Here is a 21,474-nt window from a genome sequence, read left to right as displayed (position 1 = left end):
CAAGATTCTTACATAGGCTTTTAGTTTAGCTCAGAGGAACCGTGCTGAGATTCGTTGAAGTATTGATCGATCCGGGCATGGGGGAATCGCCGATATTTGTATGGAACCTTGGTTCGAAATTACAACGACGAAGGATTGGCAGGAAGCCAACTATCTATCTTACGTCGGGTACTGAAGTAACCATTGCGAAGATCGAGTTGCTCAATCTCTCCAGCCTTGTGCTTTCGAGTAGTTGTTATTATTTTCCGGTCTCACTATGAGCGAATCAAGCTTGCAAATGCCATCTGACAACCTGACATTATGCGGTCGTGATACGATGTACGGATATTAATGCCATTGTCTAACGGGCTTTTATCCCGGAGTTTGACATAGCCAATGAGTTTCAATCGGGCTACACCATTCGGTCATCACCGTCGTCTTGGCATCCAGTAAACCTCGGGACACGATCTCACAGGCATAGGCACAGCAGAGTCAGACAAGTGTAATAAGCAACAGTTGAGCACAAGCCTCAGGGGACATCATTAGCATATTGTGTCGTTATGGCATTTCATAAATCACGTGTAGTCTCTAAACATCTTCGTTTCATTGGTGCATCCGGAGAACCCGGCATATTCACATGTAATTGCAGTGTGGAGTGAATCCTCATCTCGGGCATGCATGCGCGTGTGGTGCTTCCTCCTGTGAGCGCGTGCCATGTTTTTTCAAAAGGAATTAGAAAACAGTAGCCAAAAGCGCACAAGCCTGGCCAATTCTTGGTACCCGGGGCGGGCCTGTTGGTGAAATAAGATATACGCATGGCAATTGGGTGAATTCTCGAGATGCCCCCTACAAGATGTACTAGTGGCACCTCGATGGAAGGAAAGTGCGGTGCCAGGTGCCACTTTCACTTTACTGCTACAGCGTCCGCGGCAGCCGGAGATCCAACCTGCCCGGTAAAAGTGCGATTGAGGGAAGGTAGCGGTGCGGATTGAAATTTCCCCTTTTTGATGCGCCATCCTCCTCTGGCTCTCCCTCAATTAAAACTCTACTCTCCTTCTCCCCTTTTATCTCCTTTTTAATTCTACGCATTCCCACAGTCGCTGTTTACCTGGCTTCTTCTTTAAACCATTTCATCTCTCCGGAGAACCTTCTTCTTCTTCTTGTCATTCCTTGTCAGTCTTTACTTATTCGTCTTTCACGTGTCCTTCCCGCGCCATTGGCTCTGTCGCGTCTTCGAAAAAAAGCCACGTCGAATACGTAACTCGGCTACTCTAAATCCCCTACTTAATAAACGGTCCCGCGGTCAACAATTGTGTCGGTTTCAACGTACAATTCGCCCATCATGTCTGCGTCTCCCGCTACTTTCTACGAGCAGCTTCCGCTGCCAACCATCGACCGGCCTTTTGGCGTTCACCTGTGGCCCATCTTTGACAAGGCATTCACTGCTGTTGTCGGCTACTCTGCCAATGACTTCAAGTTTGTGCCTTTCGAGACCCCCATGTCAACTCTCAAGTCGACTTCGATCTTTATCGTTATCTACTATGCCATCATCTTCGGTGGTCGCGAATGGATGCGCAACCGTGAGCCCTTCAAGCTCAAGGGTCTCTTCCTCATCCACAACCTCTACTTGACTCTGATCAGCGGTACTCTCTTGGCTCTCTTCGTTGAGCAGCTTCTTCCCACCGTTGTCCGTGGCGGCATCTTCCATGCCATCTGCGATGCCGAGGGTGGCTGGACTCAGCCTCTTGTGGTCCTGTACTACGTAAGTTTCCAGCAAAGATTGACATGCACTCCCAACTGACAATTGCGACAGCTCAACTACCTCACCAAGTACCTTGAGCTCCTTGATACCGTCTTCCTGTTCCTCAAGAAGAAGCCTCTGAGTATGTATTTGTTCCCAGTGCGACTTTGACAAGCTAACATTTACCAGCCTTCCTTCACTGCTATCACCATGGTGCCACCGCCTTCCTTTGCTACACTCAGCTCATCGGTTCCACCTCCGTCTCTTGGGTTCCCATCGTCTTGAACCTGCTCGTTCACGTCGTCATGTACTGGTACTACTTCCAGAGCGCTCGTGGTGTCCGTGTTTGGTGGAAGGAGTGGGTTACCCGTCTCCAGATCATCCAGTTCGTCATTGATCTCGGCTTCATCTACTTCGCCTCTTACACCTACTTCACCTCGACCTACTTCCCCTGGATGCCTAACGCTGGAAAGTGCTCTGGCGAGGAGTTTGCTGCTTTCTCTGGTATCATTACCATCAGCTCTTACCTCGTTCTGTTCATCTCCTTCTACTTCGCCACCTACAAGAAGCAGGGCAAGGCTCCTACCGGCCGACAGAGTCTCCGACGCATGTCTCAGGCTCCTCTTCCCGACCCTCATCTGGTCCAGACTACTCCTGTCAAGAAGTCCAACGGTGCCACTGCCACTGGCTCTAAGACCAACGGCTCAGTTCGATCTCGCAAGGCCTAAATGTCTGGCTAAGACTATGTCGAATCGGCACAAAGGTATTCGAATGAGTACATCGGCCTATATTGATATATTCTCATTTTGGTAACGACTGCATAATGCTACGCGAGCATTCGAGCCATTCTCGCGTTGGAGTTGGATCTGGATTGATCTCAGCGGCTTCATTACGTATATAAAACAATTTGGAGATTCGCTTTTTTCTGAAAAATGGGCGGCTCGGTTGGTTTCGAAGCTGAGATCTGCTATGAATAATAGTCTTTATGTGTGGGTAGCGATAATGATGGAGGGTGTTGACGATGCTTCTCACGGTTTTGAGTTTACAGGGCGAACACGGGGCATTTGAAAGGACGGGCATGGTTATTGGGACACAAGTCTCGGCCGACTTTGAGCGGCCCCAGGCTACGACGATCTATCTAGAACCCTTGTAATCAATTTCTCAGCTATGTATGATAGAATTATTAATTCTCTCAGTTGTTGAGCCTGAGAGATGAATGAGCCAATTGATGGATCACTCACTTCATTGTTGTAACACTTGGAGAACCTTGAGCTAATGTGTGATTCGTGATTCATGCTACTAGATGAAGCAGGTATTCAATATGGGTATTAACAAGTAATTGGTAGCTTGCCATACATTCCATCTGGAAGGGTCAAGAGGCAAGCTATTAGCTTGCACTACTAGGTCACGAATGTATTTCGAAGGTACATAAGACATCGACACATCGATAACAAATAAGCTTAATGTTTAGTCCGTTCCTTTTAATATAAACTTTAGTGTCGTTCTCCCTTGTGACCTTATCGTAACTCAAGCCACTGTCCTTGAGATGGTGGGCTTGGAATTGTGTTCTTAGTGTCCACATCCACTGCATATGCTGGGCCTACAAATGTGTAGCGATCCGTTGCATCTGGCCTCAGGACTACTGGCTCCTTATATCCCCAGAGAATGCAAAGCCTATCTCCTTCAAGAACGTCAAAATCAACTGCACCCAAGTATCCCCGATTTGTCTCGAAGAATCTGTAGTTGTAGAGTACTGGCATGATTCCTGACACAGCTTCTCTTCGTCTTTCGAGACTCCAGGAGCTGAGTTCTTCAAGGACATTAAGTCTGACTTTCAAGGGAGCCAGGTCTGATGGAGAAAAGGCCATGTTGAGAAGATCATGATCCCAATTTGAGCTCCAGGTTTTTGTGACAGTTTGGGACTCGGACATATTGAAAAAGGTGCTCAGCATGGCTAGATTCATAGCATTATCGACAAGATCCTGAGAGACATTTTTGGATTTATCCATGGATATCAGCCTGATAATAGCCTGGGCAGCCGGAATCCCTGTAACATACTGTGAGTTGCGCGTGGTGAAAGAGTTCGCGAAGGACATGAACGATGCCAAGATCTCTGGATCAGAATCGTGACGGCAGTTTGTGGACAAAGTGATATGTCCCATATCTTTACCCCAACTGAACAGACTATGTGTTTCTTCGATAATGTAAGGGTAGCTTGCACGATGAGCGGGAGATGAAGTCGGCTCACCTTCATCGGGTGAGCGAAAATTGCTGGCACTATAACACCAGGGTGATGAAGCTTCCCTCTTCTTTCTGTAGTTGGGAACCCAGCTTGGCAGATCTGAGTGGCCATATTTCCTAGTGCCTGCGAGGGACAAAAATGCAAGAGGACTGTGGACATGCGTAGTTTGTTGTGTGCGTGCAGCTTTCAGCCAGCCTGCCATGTATTTGGTATAGACTTGTGAGGTCGTGTTCTTGGGACTATAGTCAGGAGTAATTGGTATTCCAGAAACTCCGAGAAGGCCATAGATATAATCTCGATCATCGGTGGCCTGTAAATTAGCTGCAAAAGTCGACACAGCCCACCCTTTGAAGCCATCTGGATCCGGTATCTTGGAACGTGCTTGCGCAAGGAATAACCATGAGATCTTCCCCCATGACATTGGGTTGCTGAGAAGGTTCCATGCTGCGTCTGGTAGAAACTCGGGCTTCTTGTCATTGGCAACAGAAATTACACTTTGGGGAGTATCACGAAGCATAGACCAAGAAAGATTAGCCTCTCCTGGACTGATGAAGACGAGTTGATTTGCGAGAACGATTTCTTGGAATATCCAAACTCGTTGCCAATATTGGTGTTGCAAGAAGTCGGCTACAGCAGACCAAGGATCATTCAAGTGGTTGTTTGGTAAGTCGGGTCCTCGGTCGATACAAAGCATAGGATGGCGCCGCAACCATTCAAGATCGAAGTTTGTCTTATAAGGAGCATTTTCCTTGGGCGTATTCTCATATATGTCCTTCGTAATTGTTTTGATAGTTTCAAAAGCAAGAGAATAATCTTTTGGGCCGACCCAGGCAAACGTGACATGGGCGCGTTGGAAGATACGACGCATGAGCTGAACTTGTTGAGATCTCTCATCAAGATCGTTCTGGTTGATACAAATCGCATCAGCCCAAAGATATCTGACATGTGACTGTGATCGGAAAGAGTCATCGCTTAAGACGCAGAGAAAGGCTGAAGCTAAGTTGTCCGGGATTTTGACGGTGTTTCCTTTGATAGTGACCTGGCCATATTTTTCGGGATCGCCCCAGAGATAGGACAGTGCCGCATACTTGGGTTCATCGTCGAGAGATACAGTGACAAGTTCGAATTCAGAGGAGGGGTTTGGTGGTATTTTGAGGAGTCTAATTTCTGATGTCCTAGGGTTAAGAGGTTTGTATAAGCCTGAAGATGCTTGGCATATGGATTGCGAGAATAATCGATGAGTGAGGGAGCGGGTAGGGATTTGTAAAAAGCGGCGCATGATTGAAAAAAACGGGCAATGAAACGATCTCATGGTCGAATTATGAACATGCTACGAGAGACTTTGGATGAGAGCGTAACCTTCAAATGATTGAATGCCTTGCCCACGGCTACCTCGACACAGCCCCCTAGTAGAGGGAGCCTAAGATACCTTGAAGATATCGATGTTGGGCAGAAGCTACACATTCTCAGTTTGGTGGTCTGTATCAAAACACGGATGCTAAAATCTTTTCGAAAAAGCTAGTTGACGGTGAACGTGTCTATTCAGTCCAGTAGAGTTGTGTCAGTCATTAGCCAAGACCTGCCAGCATCTTCAGTTCTTCAACACACCATCACCAGATAAAACGCGACCAATTGACGTCATGTTCAGGGTCTAAATTAAGCAAAAGCATACACGAACAGTCAGCGATCCAATTTAATTCATGACTACCGACGAAATGCGTTGGTTTGCCAAGTTAAAGACATGGGTTGTGAGCCCATGTTTGCTATAAAAGGAACCCATTGGCTGCACATGCGAGAAATCCTACAGCTATCACAGACAGAGGAAAGAGACACGCAAGGCAACACAATACAACGCAGTCAGGCATTTAATTCGGACTGAAGGGTCCTGTCCTCATTTAGTTTCTCACCTAGAAGCAGAGGCGCTTACGCCCGTGGCACTCGTAGATCCAACCCCTTTTCCGCTGACTGCATATCATAGCAAAAGGGGGTAAAGTTTAAGCCATCCAATGCGTTGCAATGTAATGTTTGCCGGCCTGTGATACGCAGGACAAGTTTGATATTGACGAGGTCTCTTTATTCCATTCCTGGCAGCCAAGACTTTTTTCTGTTTTCTGTTTCTGTTTCTGTTTCTGTCCCTCTCTCTGCCCCCTGCTGATCGATGATCTGCCAGTGAGCAAGGAGGTGCTGATCAGCTCCAGCATCAAAGCGCAGAGACCACGCGCTTAGAGGCAAACGCCACTCAGGTGTCAGCCTCTGAAAGTGCAGAGGAATGCGGGCTGGCGGGGTAAGGCTGCAGGCCGTTTGGATACAGCGTTTATCCCCTGAAACATCAGCCTTGAAGAAAGATGCATAATAATAATATTCAATTCTTGCCCTTTTGGTTGGGTTGCGAGCTTAAGCTATCGCTTGGTCTTTGTTCTTTCCCATTTTGAATGCCGGATATACAGTCTCATTCATTGGCACGTGCTTCCATCCACATCCGAAAAGGCAGGTACCCTGGTGGTCCCCCCTGCAATTATTCAGTTCCCCAGAATTCAATTGGAGTTGGAGTTCGATCTTAATAAAGTCCCCTCGTTCACTTTCTCCTCTTCCTCTCGCCTCTCGCTGGTCTCCATTCAGTTCAGCCTCTCAAAAGAGCCTGAGCCTCTCTTGTTCTTCGATTTCTGTTGCGTGTTGCTCCTTGTTCCTTTCATTCTTTCTCTTCTATATCACCACTCTTCTCTCTTTCTTTTTTGTGAGGTCTCCCAATCTTCCCTGTCTCTATCCACTCGCGATCTGTCCCTACAGCCAGACAACCGCACGCCAAGATGCGAAACCCCTTCCGACGTCGGAACAAGAAGGACAAGGCCGGTAGTGGCGGCCAGAGCTCAGACTTTATTGTTCCCATAGAGTTCCGTCCTCCTGGTGCTGGACGCCCACCGTTATATCCTCCAACTCGACACTCAGCATATCTGCTTGCTCATCTGCCACCAAAGGTCCTCGAGCGTATCTTTACTTTTGTTTGCCCGCACGCCCTTGACGAGACTTATGATACTTGTGAGGGTAGCGCAAGCACGAGTGACAGCGTGTGCATGCTATGCGACCTTCGTGATTTAGCTCATTGTGTTCAAGTTTGTCGCGCATGGCGGCCCAGCGCGGTCAAGATCTTGTAAGTCGTGCCATGGTGGTTCGATGATGTTCAACAGCTAACTGTTTCCTAGATACCATAGCGTTCGTATCGATCCAGTCCACTACTGCCGTTTAGAAGAATGGCTTGCCGAAAAACGTAAAAAGACCTCCCGCTTCGATCGCAATGGTGTCCCTGAGGATCCTGCTCAAGCTCGTCTCCGTCTCCTCCGACGTACTGTCCGTGATGATCCTACACGTATTGGAAAGTCTGTACAATATTTGAAGCTTCCATACATGTTGCGCGAATCCTCCCAGGTTGAGCTTGCCCAGACCATCGCTGTTCTTCCAAACCTACGATATGTCGACTTGCCCGAAGGGATGTTTTGCGATGACCCTCATTACGCGACCCTCCGCCTCGAAGTCCAAGCTCGATGTCCTAATCTTCGAAAGATGACCTATATGGGTGGTTCTGAGCGTAGCCTGGCCATGCTCGCCTCGGGTCAAGTCTGGCCGAATCTTGAGGTGCTGGAATTGAATGACCTCGCGATTGATGCCATGACACTTCGGGCTGTTCTTGGTAGTCTCACCAACTTACAAGCGCTCAAGGTGTCAAACACGCCAGGTCTCTCAGATGAGGTCCTGTCCTCATCAGATGGTCTTCCTACGCTACCACCTATGAAGGAATTAGTGCTGAAGGATACACCGGGAGTGACATTAAAGGGCCTTATCGAGTATCTTGCCTGGCAAGAGACACAGCAAGCTCTGACGGTCCTGACGCTTAAGGATACAGGTGTCCACCCTGCAAGCTTGCAAGAAATCTTCACAATGGCCTCGTCTCTCAAAACATTTGCCATTCAGACCAATGTTTCTGAACAATTCCCAACATCAGCCAATTCACGCCCACTGGCATCAAGAACGCTCGAAACTTTGCGGTTTGAAGTTTCTTCATCTTCAGCGGGTGCCTTCTCCAGTGTGACGATGGGCTATTACTCATATCTTGCGAGCTCCATCCTCGGCGGCGGATTCCCCAGACTAAGGCGGCTCTACGTTCATGATGAAAGCTTCCCTGACCAGTTACAGGGACTTCCACCTCCCAATGCTGCATTCGCTGGAGGGCATGTACGCGCTGGATCTAATTCATCTACGAAATCCACTCCAGGGTTTGCCTTCCCATCATCAAACCTATCACCAAAGTCAGCAAATCTTCCTGTGCCTAGGCGGCCCATGTCGAATATCCAACCACCCAGCAAACGCTTCAGCTCTAATAATCCATTCGCTCCTCGCAATCCCTCGTCGGCAGCTCCCACACATACACTCGAAGTTTTTACCAAGAGTGACGAGTTTGGAAAATGGAATTTTGTATCAGTTGATCCGATGATCAGATCTGCTGCGGCACCGTCTCGCCGACCGGTTAGCAGCTACGGGCTGGCGGCCGATGTCACGGGGTCTGGGTGGGATCGAGGAGATGCTCGACGTAGTGTCATGGTTGGTAATGGTGCTGGCGTGTTTTTGGCCGTGCCTGGCCAAGGGGGCGACGATGGTGCGTTCAATGGAAGCTCTGATCCATGGCGACCTCAGAGCAGTGGGGGATCCCCTCGACGCAGTCGAGAACTGTGGTAGTGGAGTACCTTTCAACAGGTTACGGTTAATCCCTGTGGGCCCTAGAGGTCTATTCCGTAAGCTTATACTATTAATGTTTCCTTTGTCACCTGGGCTCTTGGCAGAGGATTGAAGTGACGGATGATGGGGCATTATGAGGTTACGGCGGATGAAGGGAAGTTGAGATTGATTAATTCTTGGGATCGGTTGTTATGCAAAATACCCTAGCAGTTGTAAAGGAGAAGTTGCTTGTAATCGCTGGTAGATTGAGGCAGCCGTAGGTTGACTGAAAGATCTATGTTTCTGTAGATCTAGAAGAATAGACTTTGGCAAAGAATGTGTGTTTGACAATCCAGTGACATCCGGTGTGTTTCAGCTTCGGGCTAGGGATTCAGTGATCGACGGTAATTCATTCCAGAATTAAAGTTTAATGCCTTCATTATTATATCTGTGTCTGTATTCAGAATGTTTTCATAAATATCATATCGCCACGTCCTTGCTAAAAGGGACTTTGCATCATTCCACGTTGTACATGGAAGTCAACTTGGGAATTGAGGAATACTGTGCAATGTACTCCCCTTTTGCGGTTGCATCACTTACAGCACAAACTATGAAGATCCAAGGATAGAAGCAAGATTTGTGACGCCTTAGTCGATGTAGTTGTTACCGGGTACGTCAATCGTTCTTCAATACTCAGGTTTCATAAACTGCATGCAGATTTATGACGTTATTATGCATGGCGAAGTGTGCTTAAACATCCCTGTCAGGCTGGCATCTGCGCCCAGGGACTCACTGACACTCGGGTCAAAGTCAACACACCATTTGAAGGACACTCAACTACTGTCTATCTGAGGTATACAAAAATTTCTCCCAAGACAGGTCAAGATCGTTGTCTTGTTTTTAGATACTGTATCAAGGTGTAGGTATTGCCGATGCACCCTTCACCATTGTGGACCAAGACTCAGTCGACAGTGTTGTCGCATATGGAGCAGGTTTTGTGTAGTCGTACCCTGTAGCATTGCAACTTGATGTCATCTCCTCAAACTCGGATGCATCTTCATCGTTGTAACTTATACCTGCCTCCAATTCTATCCCCAGTGGCGCCAACAAACAGTCCTCGCATTCGAGTGCTTTGCCTGATCCGCGATGGATTCGCCATTCCGCAAGTTGAAGATGACACAATTTCCCAGTAACTCTGATTAGTCTTAGTGATAGCACATAGAAGCATTGGGTACCTAGGATTGCTTACCTATCTCGGTAGCAATATATATTGAATGAAAGGAGTAGTAAATCGACCATGTATGTTGCTAAGTAGTATGTTAGCTGTAGTACCCGTCCTTGCGTCGGACGGGTTCACTTACGTGGGAAAATTTTGTCCTCATAAAGGAATGCCACAGCATCCATATCCGTGTTGCATGCGGCCTCAATCTTCGGCCGGAGCTCCATCAAGCTGTTGTAGCAATTTTCGTGACAAATCTCGGCCAACTCTTCATCCACAAGTATTTCAAATATCAGATCACTGCAGGGAAAATAAGCAATGTGGCTGCATTTGCAATAGTCGTATCTTACGGATTAGGGCCGTGGTAGAACAGTCCGGGCGAACATTCTGTGATGTTTGTGTTCAACATGCGCAGGCAGCTGTCACTTAAAGTCATAGTCTCGTACGGATATCTGAAACCCAGCTGTTGACCATGTGCGGTTGGGAAAAAATGCGCCGCTGCTGCAGTTATCTCGAAGGCAAAGAGATGCCTCATCGTGTTTGGATAATGCCACTACTTGACGGTGGTAGAAATTGCAGAACAAGTCAGAACGAGTGCCCGTTTATAATTACCACACAAAACTCTATCTGTCATTCACTTGTGGCCACGTTGAGACATAATAATATGAGTATTCCATGAGGTCTGTTCATATGGTGACTTCCTAGACCTCAGATTGGTGCGAATAGTTCCCAGTTCAATCAGTGAAACCTCGCCATGGATACGTTGGTCATGATGTATGTAGCAAGCTACATAGAAACGAAGGGAAACTTATGTCAAGATACCTATATATCTATCTGGCTTATGTCGTGCGATTACTAAATTGACTTCTTGCTTGACAGGCTGGCTTGGTATATCTCGCTCAACAGTTATAACCAAGTGTGTCCCCAGAAGATGTCGTGTTGTTAAGGATTAAGAGGAGTTCTCAAGAGGCAATTGTTCTTGCGCATCAGATAGAAGTTAGTTAAATAAGATTTTGCTCTGTTATTGGTGCTGTTACTGAAGCTTTCAAGTTAACTCTCGCTGACTTTCACAGAAACCTGCGTTGCTTGTACCACTTGAGAGAGTCTTGTTCGTATACGGTACCTGTAGCGCCGGAGACGATGACTTCAATAACTTCTATTCAATGGGCATTAAATCTCTGCCGAGCATTACCCCAGGGGGTCTTGGAGAGCCTTGTTCTTCCAGCTCCTCATGAAACAGACTGTTGTAGAGCGAGGGAATGCCTTCTACGCCAGTGTAAATCCAGCCTGTGTATTCCTTGGTGCATCCTTCGATAGAGGGAAATCCGTTTCTGCCTCGTCCTCTTGGTTCAAATTTCTCATCCAGCATAACACAAACGACAGCCCTTTTATGACCCTCAGCGCCTGCCTCAACCTAGGCAGCGTATTGGTCAACGGTGTCGAGGCATTTCTGATCAACATAGACACAATATCTATATCTTGGAGATATACCGCTAACGGATCATCTGTTCTAGCACCATCTCTCTCAGTAGATCGCTCGGAAACCCACTGAGAAAATTGATCGTGCACCTGTTCCTTGGGCGCATTATTGAAGGTTTCGCAATCTTCCATGATAATCCATTCAAGATGTGGCTCGAGGGGTGTCCAGAGTTCCAAGTGCTTGAGAGTGTGGGTACTCTCAGCCCTATCATTCTTAACCTTGCATGTAACTAGAGTTAAGGCGCTCTCTCGACGCCAGGCACAACTTAAAAAACATGGCGGATGCTATGATTTGACATCTTGAATGCAAACTATAACTCACAGGTCGTTCCAACCAGGCATTACAAGTCATGCAGAGGTGGGTAAGCGAATATAGACATTATGTAGTACATCAGTTACCCATGATACATCATATCTTCAAAGCAAAATGGTTTAAGGTCGAGCAGAAGAGAACCTTCAAGCCAACGGCATCGGGGTAATGTGGATGTAGGAATTATTGGTAGCAAGTCATGATATCCCCGACAAAATTAATTAAACGTCGCTTTCCCTCGTATCGTGTCATAAAAAATGCTAAAAGCCATGCAAGGTACTACTTAACAGCAGATCACTTACATCTTCGGTTTCAATCCTGACACAGAGGAGGAAATGATAAAGTCTTAAGTTCCTCCTGGTATTATCAAGAACCCTTCACGATCTTCCAGCTTTTGGGTACGGTTATTGGGGATCAGAAGGCACAATGATTTACTAGGCTGCCAATAACAGAAAATAGGCGCAGAACGCGATCCTTTGATACCCTCCATAGAAACCTCAGTAGCAATCATTATTCATCCCTAAGACGGCCCTCGTTCACAAACACTATTCCATTAACAGCCACAAAAAAAAACAAAAAAACAACAACATTTGACTCATTCAAAACGAAAATACAGGCTTACATCACCTTAAAATTATTAATAAACGACGTGGCATTAAAATAATGACATTGCACTGACCTTAGCTGGTATTTCACGGATAGATAGAGCCCCGGTTCTCGGCGGTCATCATCTGGGTCTCCGTCCTCCAACGGGTACAGTAAAATACTCGGAAACGCGAACATCCTTTAGATCCTTGACAAGATGCGTGTCAGCCAATGCCTCATCCTTCTGTACCTACACAGTGAAATGTTTCTACTCCAGAGAGTATTGCTTCTGTACCGAAATCGTGGGGTAAGAAAAGAAGACAATATGTGAGGGATGCTATCGACGTGGGGCCCGACCCATGAAACGAAGTCCAAGCAATGCACGAGGCAAGGGTGAAACTATCCGAGAAACAGATTTATAGTGTGGGTGAATTTGAGACATGTTGCCGATAGACCGTAATAGTTGGGTCGTGGCAAGGGAGCGACAGAAACACTTGGTATTTCATTAGTGTTGCGGAGGGAGGAATTTATTTGGTACGTCTAGTTTCATAGGCATTCTCGCCTTCGGCCCGGGCAAGCTGGAACGTGGATGAAAGTTGTTTCGATTATTGATTGTAGATCACTCGCCTATTGATACTGTTTGCCAGAACCGAGTACGTGGACTCTCAAGGGTGAAGCATTACGACAACTCAGCCATCACGTTTAAGCTTTAGATAGTAACGTGAGTTGGCTGGTTGCTTGTCAGCTCCTCAAGGGAGCGGAGACTATTATCATGAGATCCATAGTTGCATCCTTTTCACGGCTGCGCCGACTTGTACTCACAGTATAGACTAATTCTGCACTCTAAATAGTTTACACCCAAAAGTCTAGACAGACACATAAAGTTCACACTTCAGATCTAAAAAAGGACATGGCTGCTTAGAGCAGACCCAAATTTAGACTCTGGACGGGTAGCTAGATGACACTAACCTGATCCGAGTTAGCCAGATCCCACATAGAAGTGGCTGGTGACTCTCCACTGTGACGTTACAGAGAATGCTGTGGCTGTAGGTTTGTGGCACACTAGTTATGTGGACCTGGGGAAAGCTCTCTTCGCTTCTGCAAGTTCAAACCATGGCGTCATCCAGTTTGAGCCTGTCCATGTTCATAACGAAAATCTTCAACAATGAAATAAGGGTTCACGGGTAGATCACTGTCAATAACAAAGACAATTATGAACGCTGGAATTGAGCAAAGGTACAAAGCCTCTCAATTGGTCTGGATTTAGACTCTTTCAACAAATACATTCCAACGAGACGCCTCGACCGAGAATGGACGCTTTCAGTGACTGCAGCCAACGTCCATAGCCAGCAAAGATAAGTCTTCCTCTGTATCTTGGACAGTAAACTCGTAAAGCCGACCCTTGGCAACTCAGGACCGCGCTCATGCAATGATATGAGGCTATCAAGAGCGGAGCAAATTGACCTCATCTCGGACGGAAATGTCACTGTTTTACATATCGCTTCCGGCCGTACCAGGTACGATTTCGTCAATGTAGCTCAGAATATCTTTCACTGTGTTCATCCTCGCGGGCTAGAATGTCCTTTAGCCTTATCAAATCGACATGGTCGAATGCTCAGGTGCAGAATTTGATACTGGAACAAGATTCTCCGTGTCCATCATCATCTAGCATCAGACCAACCTGCGACAGCGGTTCTAGCGTATCAGCGTTGAGTATTTGGACCCTTGGATCGGACCCTTGTTTTCTTGGCGCTTTGCCGACTAACCTGAGACTCAGATGTCAAGGGGTTTTCCGAATCGAGGGGTTCGAGACCTAACGATTGAGAGCTACAAAGGGTGAAGCGCAAAGGGAATAGAATGACGGCTGTATCTTATAGATTCCCATGTCAAGGGATGGACAAGGGAGCTTTGAGGTTGATAGAGTGAATATCTTCAAATGAAGTTTTAGGAAGATGAGCACATTGTCGTGCGAGTTGAGACTTTACCCGGCAGGGATAAGTTTAATGGGAATACGTCCGAGAACTAATTAAGTTGATTGTCGAGTCAAGACTTTTTCTTCTGCCGGAGAAAAAAAAACGGTAGCGGTTCATCGTATCTCGCTCGCGAACCCGACGCAAATGTCGGTCTGGCGATACAAAAAAGCGATCAAAGTGGGTGTATGGAAGTATTCGGAACTGTATGATATGATTGGTCAGAATGCGTCCTCCTGGTACGATACCATGGCGGATCACCGATGTTAGCGGGACCAGTTGGAGCAAGAGACTCGTCGTGAGCTGGAGAATGGGCGCTTCATGAAGGAACAAGGTTGCCCAATCTTGATCGTGTGTTGTCAAGTTCCTGCATCACAACTAATGCGCGGCACGACAAACAGTGTGCCACTCAGGAAATACTTTTTGGTAGTCTATGCCTCAGATCCTCAGTGCCTGCGTTAACACTGCACACTACACACTACAATGTTGCATGCTGTTGCATCGTCTCCGCTTGGTGAGTTGGCAGGATAGGTACGGATACACTCGAAAACATCGCCTCGTCTTGGTATGCAGCATCGTGTCTTCTAATGCAGTCTAATGGATACAGCCATGCCGTGAATGGGTTGAGATCACACTAGACGATGCCTTGAGCAGGCTGGCGCGGTAGAGACCCATTCAGGCGTGATTGACTACTCAAGATCGACCAGATCAAGACCAACATGTCAACTACACTGTCTGCTACTTTGTGATGAGCTGTAAGTGAGTTGTCTCGAGATGTATTCCTCTGTGGGTGTGGAGCTTTCGGATGTGGTTTGACGTTGAGCTGGTGATACGCGAAAACGAGGTCGCAGACAAGACCAGCTGAACAACACCACGGATTTTTAATCAGTTATCATCACCACCTACCGCGGCCTGGTGACCCAGATGCAACCAGTCTCTAAAATACGGGCGGTAACAAATCTGATACAAAATATTCAAGGGCCCTGGACTGTCATCTCTTGATAGTCCAGGGCTTTTCTTTTCACCCGAGATTTGAGTCTCTTGTGGCAAAGAGTTGCAGTCAGAGCCTCGACAGGGGGATGCATTCAAGGTTTTTTACCTGTGCAGATCATGAATGACTCTGACTCCGACTCTGTCGAAAGAAAGCGGTGTCGAGGAATTTTCGGAATTTTTTATCAATCATTCTGTGCCTCGCCTACAGTAGCATCTGCAGCGACCAAAAGATGCCCAATCATGCATTTGGCTGCAGATGCACGTTTGCAAGTCCGTCTTTAACTAGAACTGCAAGCCTCGCAGCAGGGATAAAAAAAGACATGAAGTCAGAATGCTATGGCTCACTGTAGAAGCTCGACATACAGTGACTCGAGTCGATGTTAGTCAGTATGATTTATGTGAGTGATTGATGACCCAAAATGACGAACTAAAAGAGGCTGGTCATTCATGTCCACGTTGTCCGGTGACGACGCCATATTGATAAACCAGTCAGAGGTAAAGACCACGAGCGAACCCACGAGGTTGGTGAAGATCGCATGCAAAACACATCAACACAGTAACTGCATACTGGAAACATGAAATGTTTGTACTTGAACGTATTTACGTCAATCTCGAAATCTCCAACATTCGGAGTTTGTCATCCGGTAGATCATATTCATACAGCAAACGCAAGAGACTTTAAACATGTTAATCGGGATCTGAAGCTGCCGATGTCTCTGATAACGATCCGTAGCGAACGAACAGGTCTCCCAAGAGCCCTGGCGTTTAATGCCTCGATATCACAATCACTATTCATCCTTTCTGGTGTAGCGTGGGGGATTTGAAACGGCTCGTGGACGGCACAAGACTCAATACAAGACAGAGGTCAGTGCCAAGGCTCAGGTGGCTCAGGACTCATCTCGAGACTCGTGGTGCAGGTTGCAGTGGCTTTTTCATGTGTCTCTATGAGTGGTAGAGTATCGTGGTTTCTAAGGGGTTCTGGTCTATTGAATTAAAGACTGTCGATGTTTGTCAACTCTATAGCCAGGCTGATGAGGCTACACCCAAATTCTATCGCCTCTTTTTCAACGACTTTTCTGGACGGACCTAATTCTGAGGAGGCCCCGTAGAAAATAATCCATCCTTTGATGGAGACCCTGCCACATGCCCTGCCATGCTCTGCGCTACGCCCCATACCCCTGCCACCATAAGCGCCCCTGCCTCTCCAAGTATACAGTGTGACAAGATGACCCATTTCACACGGCCATTCTCGTACCAGAATGTGGCTCAAGTGGATCAGGAAGGGACCTGGGACCTTGGCTTGGGCTGAACCTTGTGCTGCTGCCCATTTGGCTTGCAAGAGTCTCTCAGGGACTTGTCTTCATATTAATGGATGCTACTCCCCCAACCTCATGGAACTATTCTCCCTCTGTAATATCCATTCAACTCAACTATCGATTTCCAAGGAGCCCCTCCAATATACCAATACAAGACAAAGACATTCTTTCTGTTTTCGTCTCTTTTGTCTGGTTTTGTCTTGTTCTGTCTTGGATCCATTGTCTCACTTTCGCTACCGGCCACTCTCAAGACCGTCGTCGAACACCACCTGACTACGAAAGACCTGACGACATTGTTCACGACTTTGCTTTCGCTCCCTTTACTCTGTACCCCGCCCTCTTTACAAAGGGCCTACTAAGGGGAATTCAATAATATATAACATATATCGACAATGTCTCTAGCAGTGACGCAACAACCACAAAGGGAGCTTGATGCACCAAAACTTGATACTGCTCTCGCCCAACGGGTACAAACACAGTCACAGCCCCGATCTCAAATACAGTCTTTATCCGTCGAGCCTCCTATTTATTCTCCTTCCGCCGATGCCGACTCGTCACCCGAAAGCACACCTACAACAATGATTCCTTCACAACGACAACTTTCTGCAGCTCCTGCGCTGCCAGCCAAGAGCTCACTCCGAGCTTCAAGATGCCTCGATGGTCTCTTGACACACAAGCTTACCCCCGAGAGTCAAGCTCCTTTCTCTACTCCCCATGATGTCTACCTCTCTTCAGAAGAAGATGCGTCTTCTTCTGCCGATGACTTTTCCGATTTCGAATTCGACTCTGGTAGCGATGAATCCCAGTCAACTCGAAGGGGAAGTCAAGAGGACACCGCCAAGGTCGTTTCAGTTGTTTTCTCTGGAAAGCCCTCAGTGATTGATCTCCCTCGACGATCAGTCTCTCCCAGCATCATCAGTGAAGCTTCTTCCCGACCTTCATCAAGAATGTCTATTTCATCCCGACCTCCTAGCCGCCTCCGCAGAACCACCACTCTCCCAGTCACTCTTCCCGTCCTCGACCGACGAATGTCTTTCTGCACTACTTCTTCCGGATCAGTCATGCACCCTCCACGAACAAGCAGCATGGGAACTCGTCTCGAGAAGCAACGACCCGATTTTCTCAGCATTGACCCCTTCGCCAAAGTTGAGCCCGAGGTCAAGGAAGAGGCCACTGAGAGGCCCAAGACACCAAAGTCACCCGGTGTTTTCAAGCGTACACTAAGCTTGGTCAAGAAGCGAAGTCGACCTTCGCTCAACACCCATTTCGCCAGTCAATCCAAGGATAACCTTTCCCTCTTCACACCCACTTTCCCCATGGAGCAGGTTCGAGAAGAACCAGGCACAGACTCCGAGGAGAGGGCCCCCAAACCCATTCTTCAAAAGGCGCCAACCTATCACGAGTTCGCCCAGAGGAGGATGTCTTCAGCACCAATGTCTCCCATGTCACCTATGTCTGAACCCGGATCTCCAATGACACCTAATGGCACTCGTAGCCGTTTAAGGCAAGGATTGGCAGCAGCCGCGAGAAGGCGAAGCGTCAAGGTTTAAAGACCTGACCTGTACTTTTACGAATTATGACTGGGCAAAACGGATACGGGTGCTAGACGCCTCTAATATTTCTCCTTTGTCACTATCTTCTGTATCGACCAAAAAAGGTCCTAGGGCAAAGGAAACAGGCGTTCTATGGACATATTCTGCTGGACAAGAAAAACCGGCGTTGTATTGTATTAACTCACCACTCGAACTGAGAATGGCGTTTTGGGATATATCAAACATGCTTTGCAAGCATCACGGCCTTGGACAGGTCTCTTGGATGGATTTTTGTCAGATAAACTGTTAATGAACAACCGCAAAAAGACGGTCAGGCATATCATGAATGGAGTTTTAGCTTTGTTCTGATGAATAACAATATCACGATTGCTGCTACACATTCTGTCCCTCTGATGTCTTGTGATATGTTTGTACTTTGAGGCTGAGACTATTGATTGTGGTGAAGTGGTTACCTTAGTTCGGGGCGGCCTCTACAAGTGCCTGAGTCTGGGGTTAAACTCAACAGCCACCGACAGCATCGTCTTGCAGACAGACCAGGAAAGGCTGGCAACCTTTGATGGGGCATTAAGAATGATTCTAGAATTGTTTTGTCCGCCTTCGGAATTCAAGGTGCTGTGTTGGTGCTGCCTCTAGTATTGATTCCGGAAATGGAATACTGTATGCAATGCATCAACGACTATCGTCTGCATCTCGTCATGACTGTTGATCATGTCCCCTGTTACTTTTTGCTTCTGTTGTTCCGGTGATGAGGAACATCAGATCAAGACAGGGTGTAAGTGAGAGATACTGTGGGGTACTTCAAGAAACGCTCACAAATGGCGGTGGGCGAAGTACATAGAAGTACTTTCCGCATTCGGTAGGTGGGAAATGAATCGACTCGGTGAGGCACGTCAAGGCAATTTAATATGCCGTAGCGTTATGATTTACTGTTAATCTCGGGATGTCACCAGAGGTGAAATTAAATTCTAGAAGATGAAGAGAAGACATAACCGATGATGTAGTTATTGTCCGTCTAGTCCGTACCTTGAAACAATTCATGCCCTTCTCAAGATCGAATAGTGTGTCTTGGTGAACATAGAGTACCTGCAGATCTCCCCTGGATGGTCAGCCCCTGTTAGCTCATCGCTGCAATCATCTTTGATTGAGATCTACCCCTTGAATCCAATCCCCCAGCAGTAAAAAGTAAGAACACGGCACGGGAGGATTGAACCATCGGGGTCACTCACTCCCAAACTTACTGTACTGTATGTACATGCGAATCTGCCCTGTCAATCAGACTAGTTCATCGCTAATTATATTTCACCGTTCTTGAGTCAAGGTCTATGCTCGAGCACAGTCAGCAAATCCTCAGAGCTAGCCAGTCAGGGGAAGCTCGAATTGCAGTGGAGATGGTGACTTTGAATTACTTGTGGGTATGGAAATGCGAGAATGTCTTGCTCGATGGGGTTTACGTTGTATTTGCCCGTTTCTCATGCTACTGTATGATGTCTTTGCTTTCTTTTCATGAGACGTTGGCCCACACGGGAAAAGCAATGAGGCGGGAGACATGCATGGGTGTGGTGTGATTCGTCTCGTATGTTTCTCTGTGTCTTTTTGACTGTGTTTCATGAGCCAATTGAATTGCTCAATTGATCGTATTCCGAGTGGGTTCTTCATAAATTCATCTCAATTCATGAGCCTTCAATTGTTAGTCGCCTCCACTTTGCCTCTCTCTTTGTCTGTCTCTGTCTGTCTCACAACTCCAAGCTTGTTCCCTTCAACTCTGCGACAGACACAGCTGTATCAAACAGCGTCAGTGTCTCAGACAAGACTTCCTCAGCCGTCAAGCGATCGTAGCGGCTTCAACACGAAGAACCTCTTGCGTGCTCCGTGGGGGGTCTCTAGCACTAAAAGAGGCGCTCGTTCATTTCCCTTTGATGCTTGGACCACTTGAAGGATGTTGCGCTGTGTCTTGCATGAGAACGCGGTGCTGTTGGGAATGTGGCTGGGTCACCATCAGGGGAAAACGTTACGGCGCTTGACTTTGTTCGAATTGTGGCTCCAGAAGCGCAAATAAACGCCAGAGAAGGGCGGTCAGAGTTGACGATGGAGCTTGAATTTGAACGATGTTACTGAGACTTTAAAAGAGTTGCACTCTGGAATAGAGATTGGCATGAGTGCTCGCAGATCTAGCGCTTTGGCGTCACGAGTCACTTGACGTATCTGGAGGACCCTGAAACATATGGTGGACGATCATGCACTACACTGTGAAATACTGGTGATCCTCGTCTGGGGGAGATTGGATCTTTGCTGAATAGCGATCGGCGATCAAAACTTCTCTGTAGATATCTAGTCCGTACTAAAACTTCGACGGACCGATCTGAGAGCTGGCATCTGCGGTGGCTTTCTGATGACAGGTGGAGAAGCAGATACTCGAGTATATGAAGACCTACGAGAAGTAGAATGATGAGCACTAGGATCTGGGGTTCTTCAGCGTCTTGTGTTGAGCAGCTGTGTCTGTTTGGAGATGCTCCACAAGACCTGACTCAGTAGTGAAGCTATCTCGAGACCCCATCCTGGTACGTGCTCGAGTTCCAAGATGGTGGACAGCGACACAGTACAGATGAAGAGCGAGTACAAGACTATTGTAACTGCGATATCCCGACTTGAATGGAGTTTCATGATTCGGATCCGGGTGGAAGGTCTGAGCGGAGTTGGAAGTGAAACAGAAGCTTGGACAGATCGGTGTTGGAGTTTAAAAGCTTAGTGCTAGAAATAGCATTGATGATGCCGAATTGGTGGATTTGTCACTTTGAGTTGGGGTTTCAGGTGTGTTTACCTTATGGAAGCTCTGGCTTTTCTAGAAGAGGTAAGGAACACGAATCGACGGAGCTGAAGAAACTTCAGTGCATCGACGAGTGAAGACTGGACTAATAAGTGTCAACCGTTGACTAAGTCCCCGTCGCCTCAGGTATGTCAACCAGCCAGCCAGTGCTGAGGCGCAGTTGAGAATGATACAGGCTGTTACACGTGATGGTTGGTTATGTTTTTGTGACGAGGACGACTATGCTTGAGAAGCTCAGTCAAAGCGAGTGACTTCATTTTACAGATGACGATAGTAACATGCAATCAACGTTGAGTTCAGCCATAGTTCACTATTATTTCATGCCATTATGAGCAGAGGGCATAACTTTTGTTAGTTCAGTTGCGGTAGAACAGAATTCAGGTGATGTTAGCACCTTGATAAGTATAGATTTCCTTTAGACTTCCAACTTGGAGAGGGAAAGGATCATAAGATTATCCAGTTATGCACGTCCAGAGCCATCATCAAGCAAGACTTTGTCATAGTGTAGTGTAATTAGTCCAGATACTTTTGCCATCGTCAGATTACTACTGAAAAG

The 21,474-nt window shown here is 47.1% G+C and overlaps 5 protein-coding genes across 6 annotated transcripts; 3 read left to right on the top strand and 2 right to left on the bottom strand.

The window, feature by feature from the left end:
* Nucleotides 1-746: 746 nt before the first annotated feature.
* On the top strand, nt 747-3,149 carry FOIG_02805 (fatty acid elongase 3). The gene is made up of 3 exons (XM_031200214.1): nt 747-1,741; nt 1,793-1,862; nt 1,910-3,149. Exons 1-3 carry the CDS (start codon nt 1,322-1,324, stop codon nt 2,446-2,448), a joined length of 1,029 nt encoding a protein of 342 aa, XP_031069982.1. The 5' UTR covers nt 747-1,321; the 3' UTR covers nt 2,449-3,149.
* A 4-nt stretch (nt 3,150-3,153) lies between these two features.
* Nucleotides 3,154-5,605, bottom strand: FOIG_02804 (uncharacterized protein). The gene has a single exon (XM_031200213.1). The coding sequence runs from the start codon at nt 5,272-5,274 to the stop codon at nt 3,238-3,240; it is 2,037 nt and encodes a 678-aa protein (XP_031069981.1). The 5' UTR covers nt 5,275-5,605; the 3' UTR covers nt 3,154-3,237.
* Nucleotides 5,606-6,395: 790 nt separating this feature from the next.
* FOIG_02803 (uncharacterized protein) lies at nt 6,396-9,025 on the top strand. 2 transcript variants are annotated; one of them, XM_031200212.1, is made up of 3 exons: nt 6,513-7,025; nt 7,074-7,110; nt 7,163-9,020. In XM_031200212.1, the coding sequence occupies exons 1-3, from the start codon at nt 6,770-6,772 to the stop codon at nt 8,688-8,690; spliced, it is 1,821 nt and encodes a 606-aa protein (XP_031069980.1). In that variant the 5' UTR covers nt 6,513-6,769; the 3' UTR covers nt 8,691-9,020. The 2 variants fall into 2 exon arrangements, with proteins under 2 accessions (XP_031069979.1, XP_031069980.1); XM_031200211.1 differs by having other exon boundaries at nt 6,396-7,110; nt 7,163-9,025.
* Nucleotides 9,026-9,573: 548 nt separating this feature from the next.
* FOIG_02802 (uncharacterized protein) lies at nt 9,574-10,423 on the bottom strand (the record flags this gene model as incomplete). Its single annotated transcript, XM_031200210.1, has 4 exons — nt 9,574-9,864; nt 9,919-9,976; nt 10,031-10,188; nt 10,239-10,423. 4 exons carry the CDS (start codon nt 10,421-10,423, stop codon nt 9,582-9,584), a joined length of 684 nt encoding a protein of 227 aa, XP_031069978.1. The 3' UTR covers nt 9,574-9,581.
* A 6,136-nt stretch (nt 10,424-16,559) lies between these two features.
* FOIG_02801 (uncharacterized protein) lies at nt 16,560-18,849 on the top strand. The gene has a single exon (XM_031200209.1). The coding sequence runs from the start codon at nt 16,934-16,936 to the stop codon at nt 18,089-18,091; it is 1,158 nt and encodes a 385-aa protein (XP_031069977.1). The 5' UTR covers nt 16,560-16,933; the 3' UTR covers nt 18,092-18,849.
* Nucleotides 18,850-21,474: the final 2,625 nt, after the last annotated feature.

Source organism: Fusarium odoratissimum (assembly GCF_000260195.1).
Source record: "Fusarium odoratissimum NRRL 54006 unplaced genomic scaffold supercont1.3, whole genome shotgun sequence".
Taxonomy (NCBI): domain Eukaryota; kingdom Fungi; phylum Ascomycota; class Sordariomycetes; order Hypocreales; family Nectriaceae; genus Fusarium; species Fusarium odoratissimum.
Note: the sequence above shows the minus strand (reverse complement) of the source record. Positions and strands in the feature narration are given on the sequence as shown.

What these genes read in the sequence shown, in the direction of transcription:
- FOIG_02805 (XM_031200214.1), top strand. Translation starts at nt 1,322, where the DNA reads ATGTCTGCGTCTCCCGCTACTTTCTACGAGCAGCTTCCGCTGCCAACC. An exon ending in CTCTTGTGGTCCTGTACTAC is followed by an intron (nt 1,742 to 1,792) that starts GTAAGTTTCCAG and finishes CAATTGCGACAG; the next exon opens with CTCAACTACCTCACCAAGTA. An exon ending in CCTCAAGAAGAAGCCTCTGA is followed by an intron (nt 1,863 to 1,909) that starts GTATGTATTTGT and finishes AACATTTACCAG; the next exon opens with CCTTCCTTCACTGCTATCAC.
- FOIG_02804 (XM_031200213.1), bottom strand. Translation starts at nt 5,274, where the DNA reads ATGAGATCGTTTCATTGCCCGTTTTTTTCAATCATGCGCCGCTTTTTA.
- FOIG_02803 (XM_031200211.1), top strand. Translation starts at nt 6,770, where the DNA reads ATGCGAAACCCCTTCCGACGTCGGAACAAGAAGGACAAGGCCGGTAGT. An exon ending in CCCAGCGCGGTCAAGATCTT is followed by an intron (nt 7,111 to 7,162) that starts GTAAGTCGTGCC and finishes ACTGTTTCCTAG; the next exon opens with ATACCATAGCGTTCGTATCG.
- FOIG_02801 (XM_031200209.1), top strand. Translation starts at nt 16,934, where the DNA reads ATGTCTCTAGCAGTGACGCAACAACCACAAAGGGAGCTTGATGCACCA.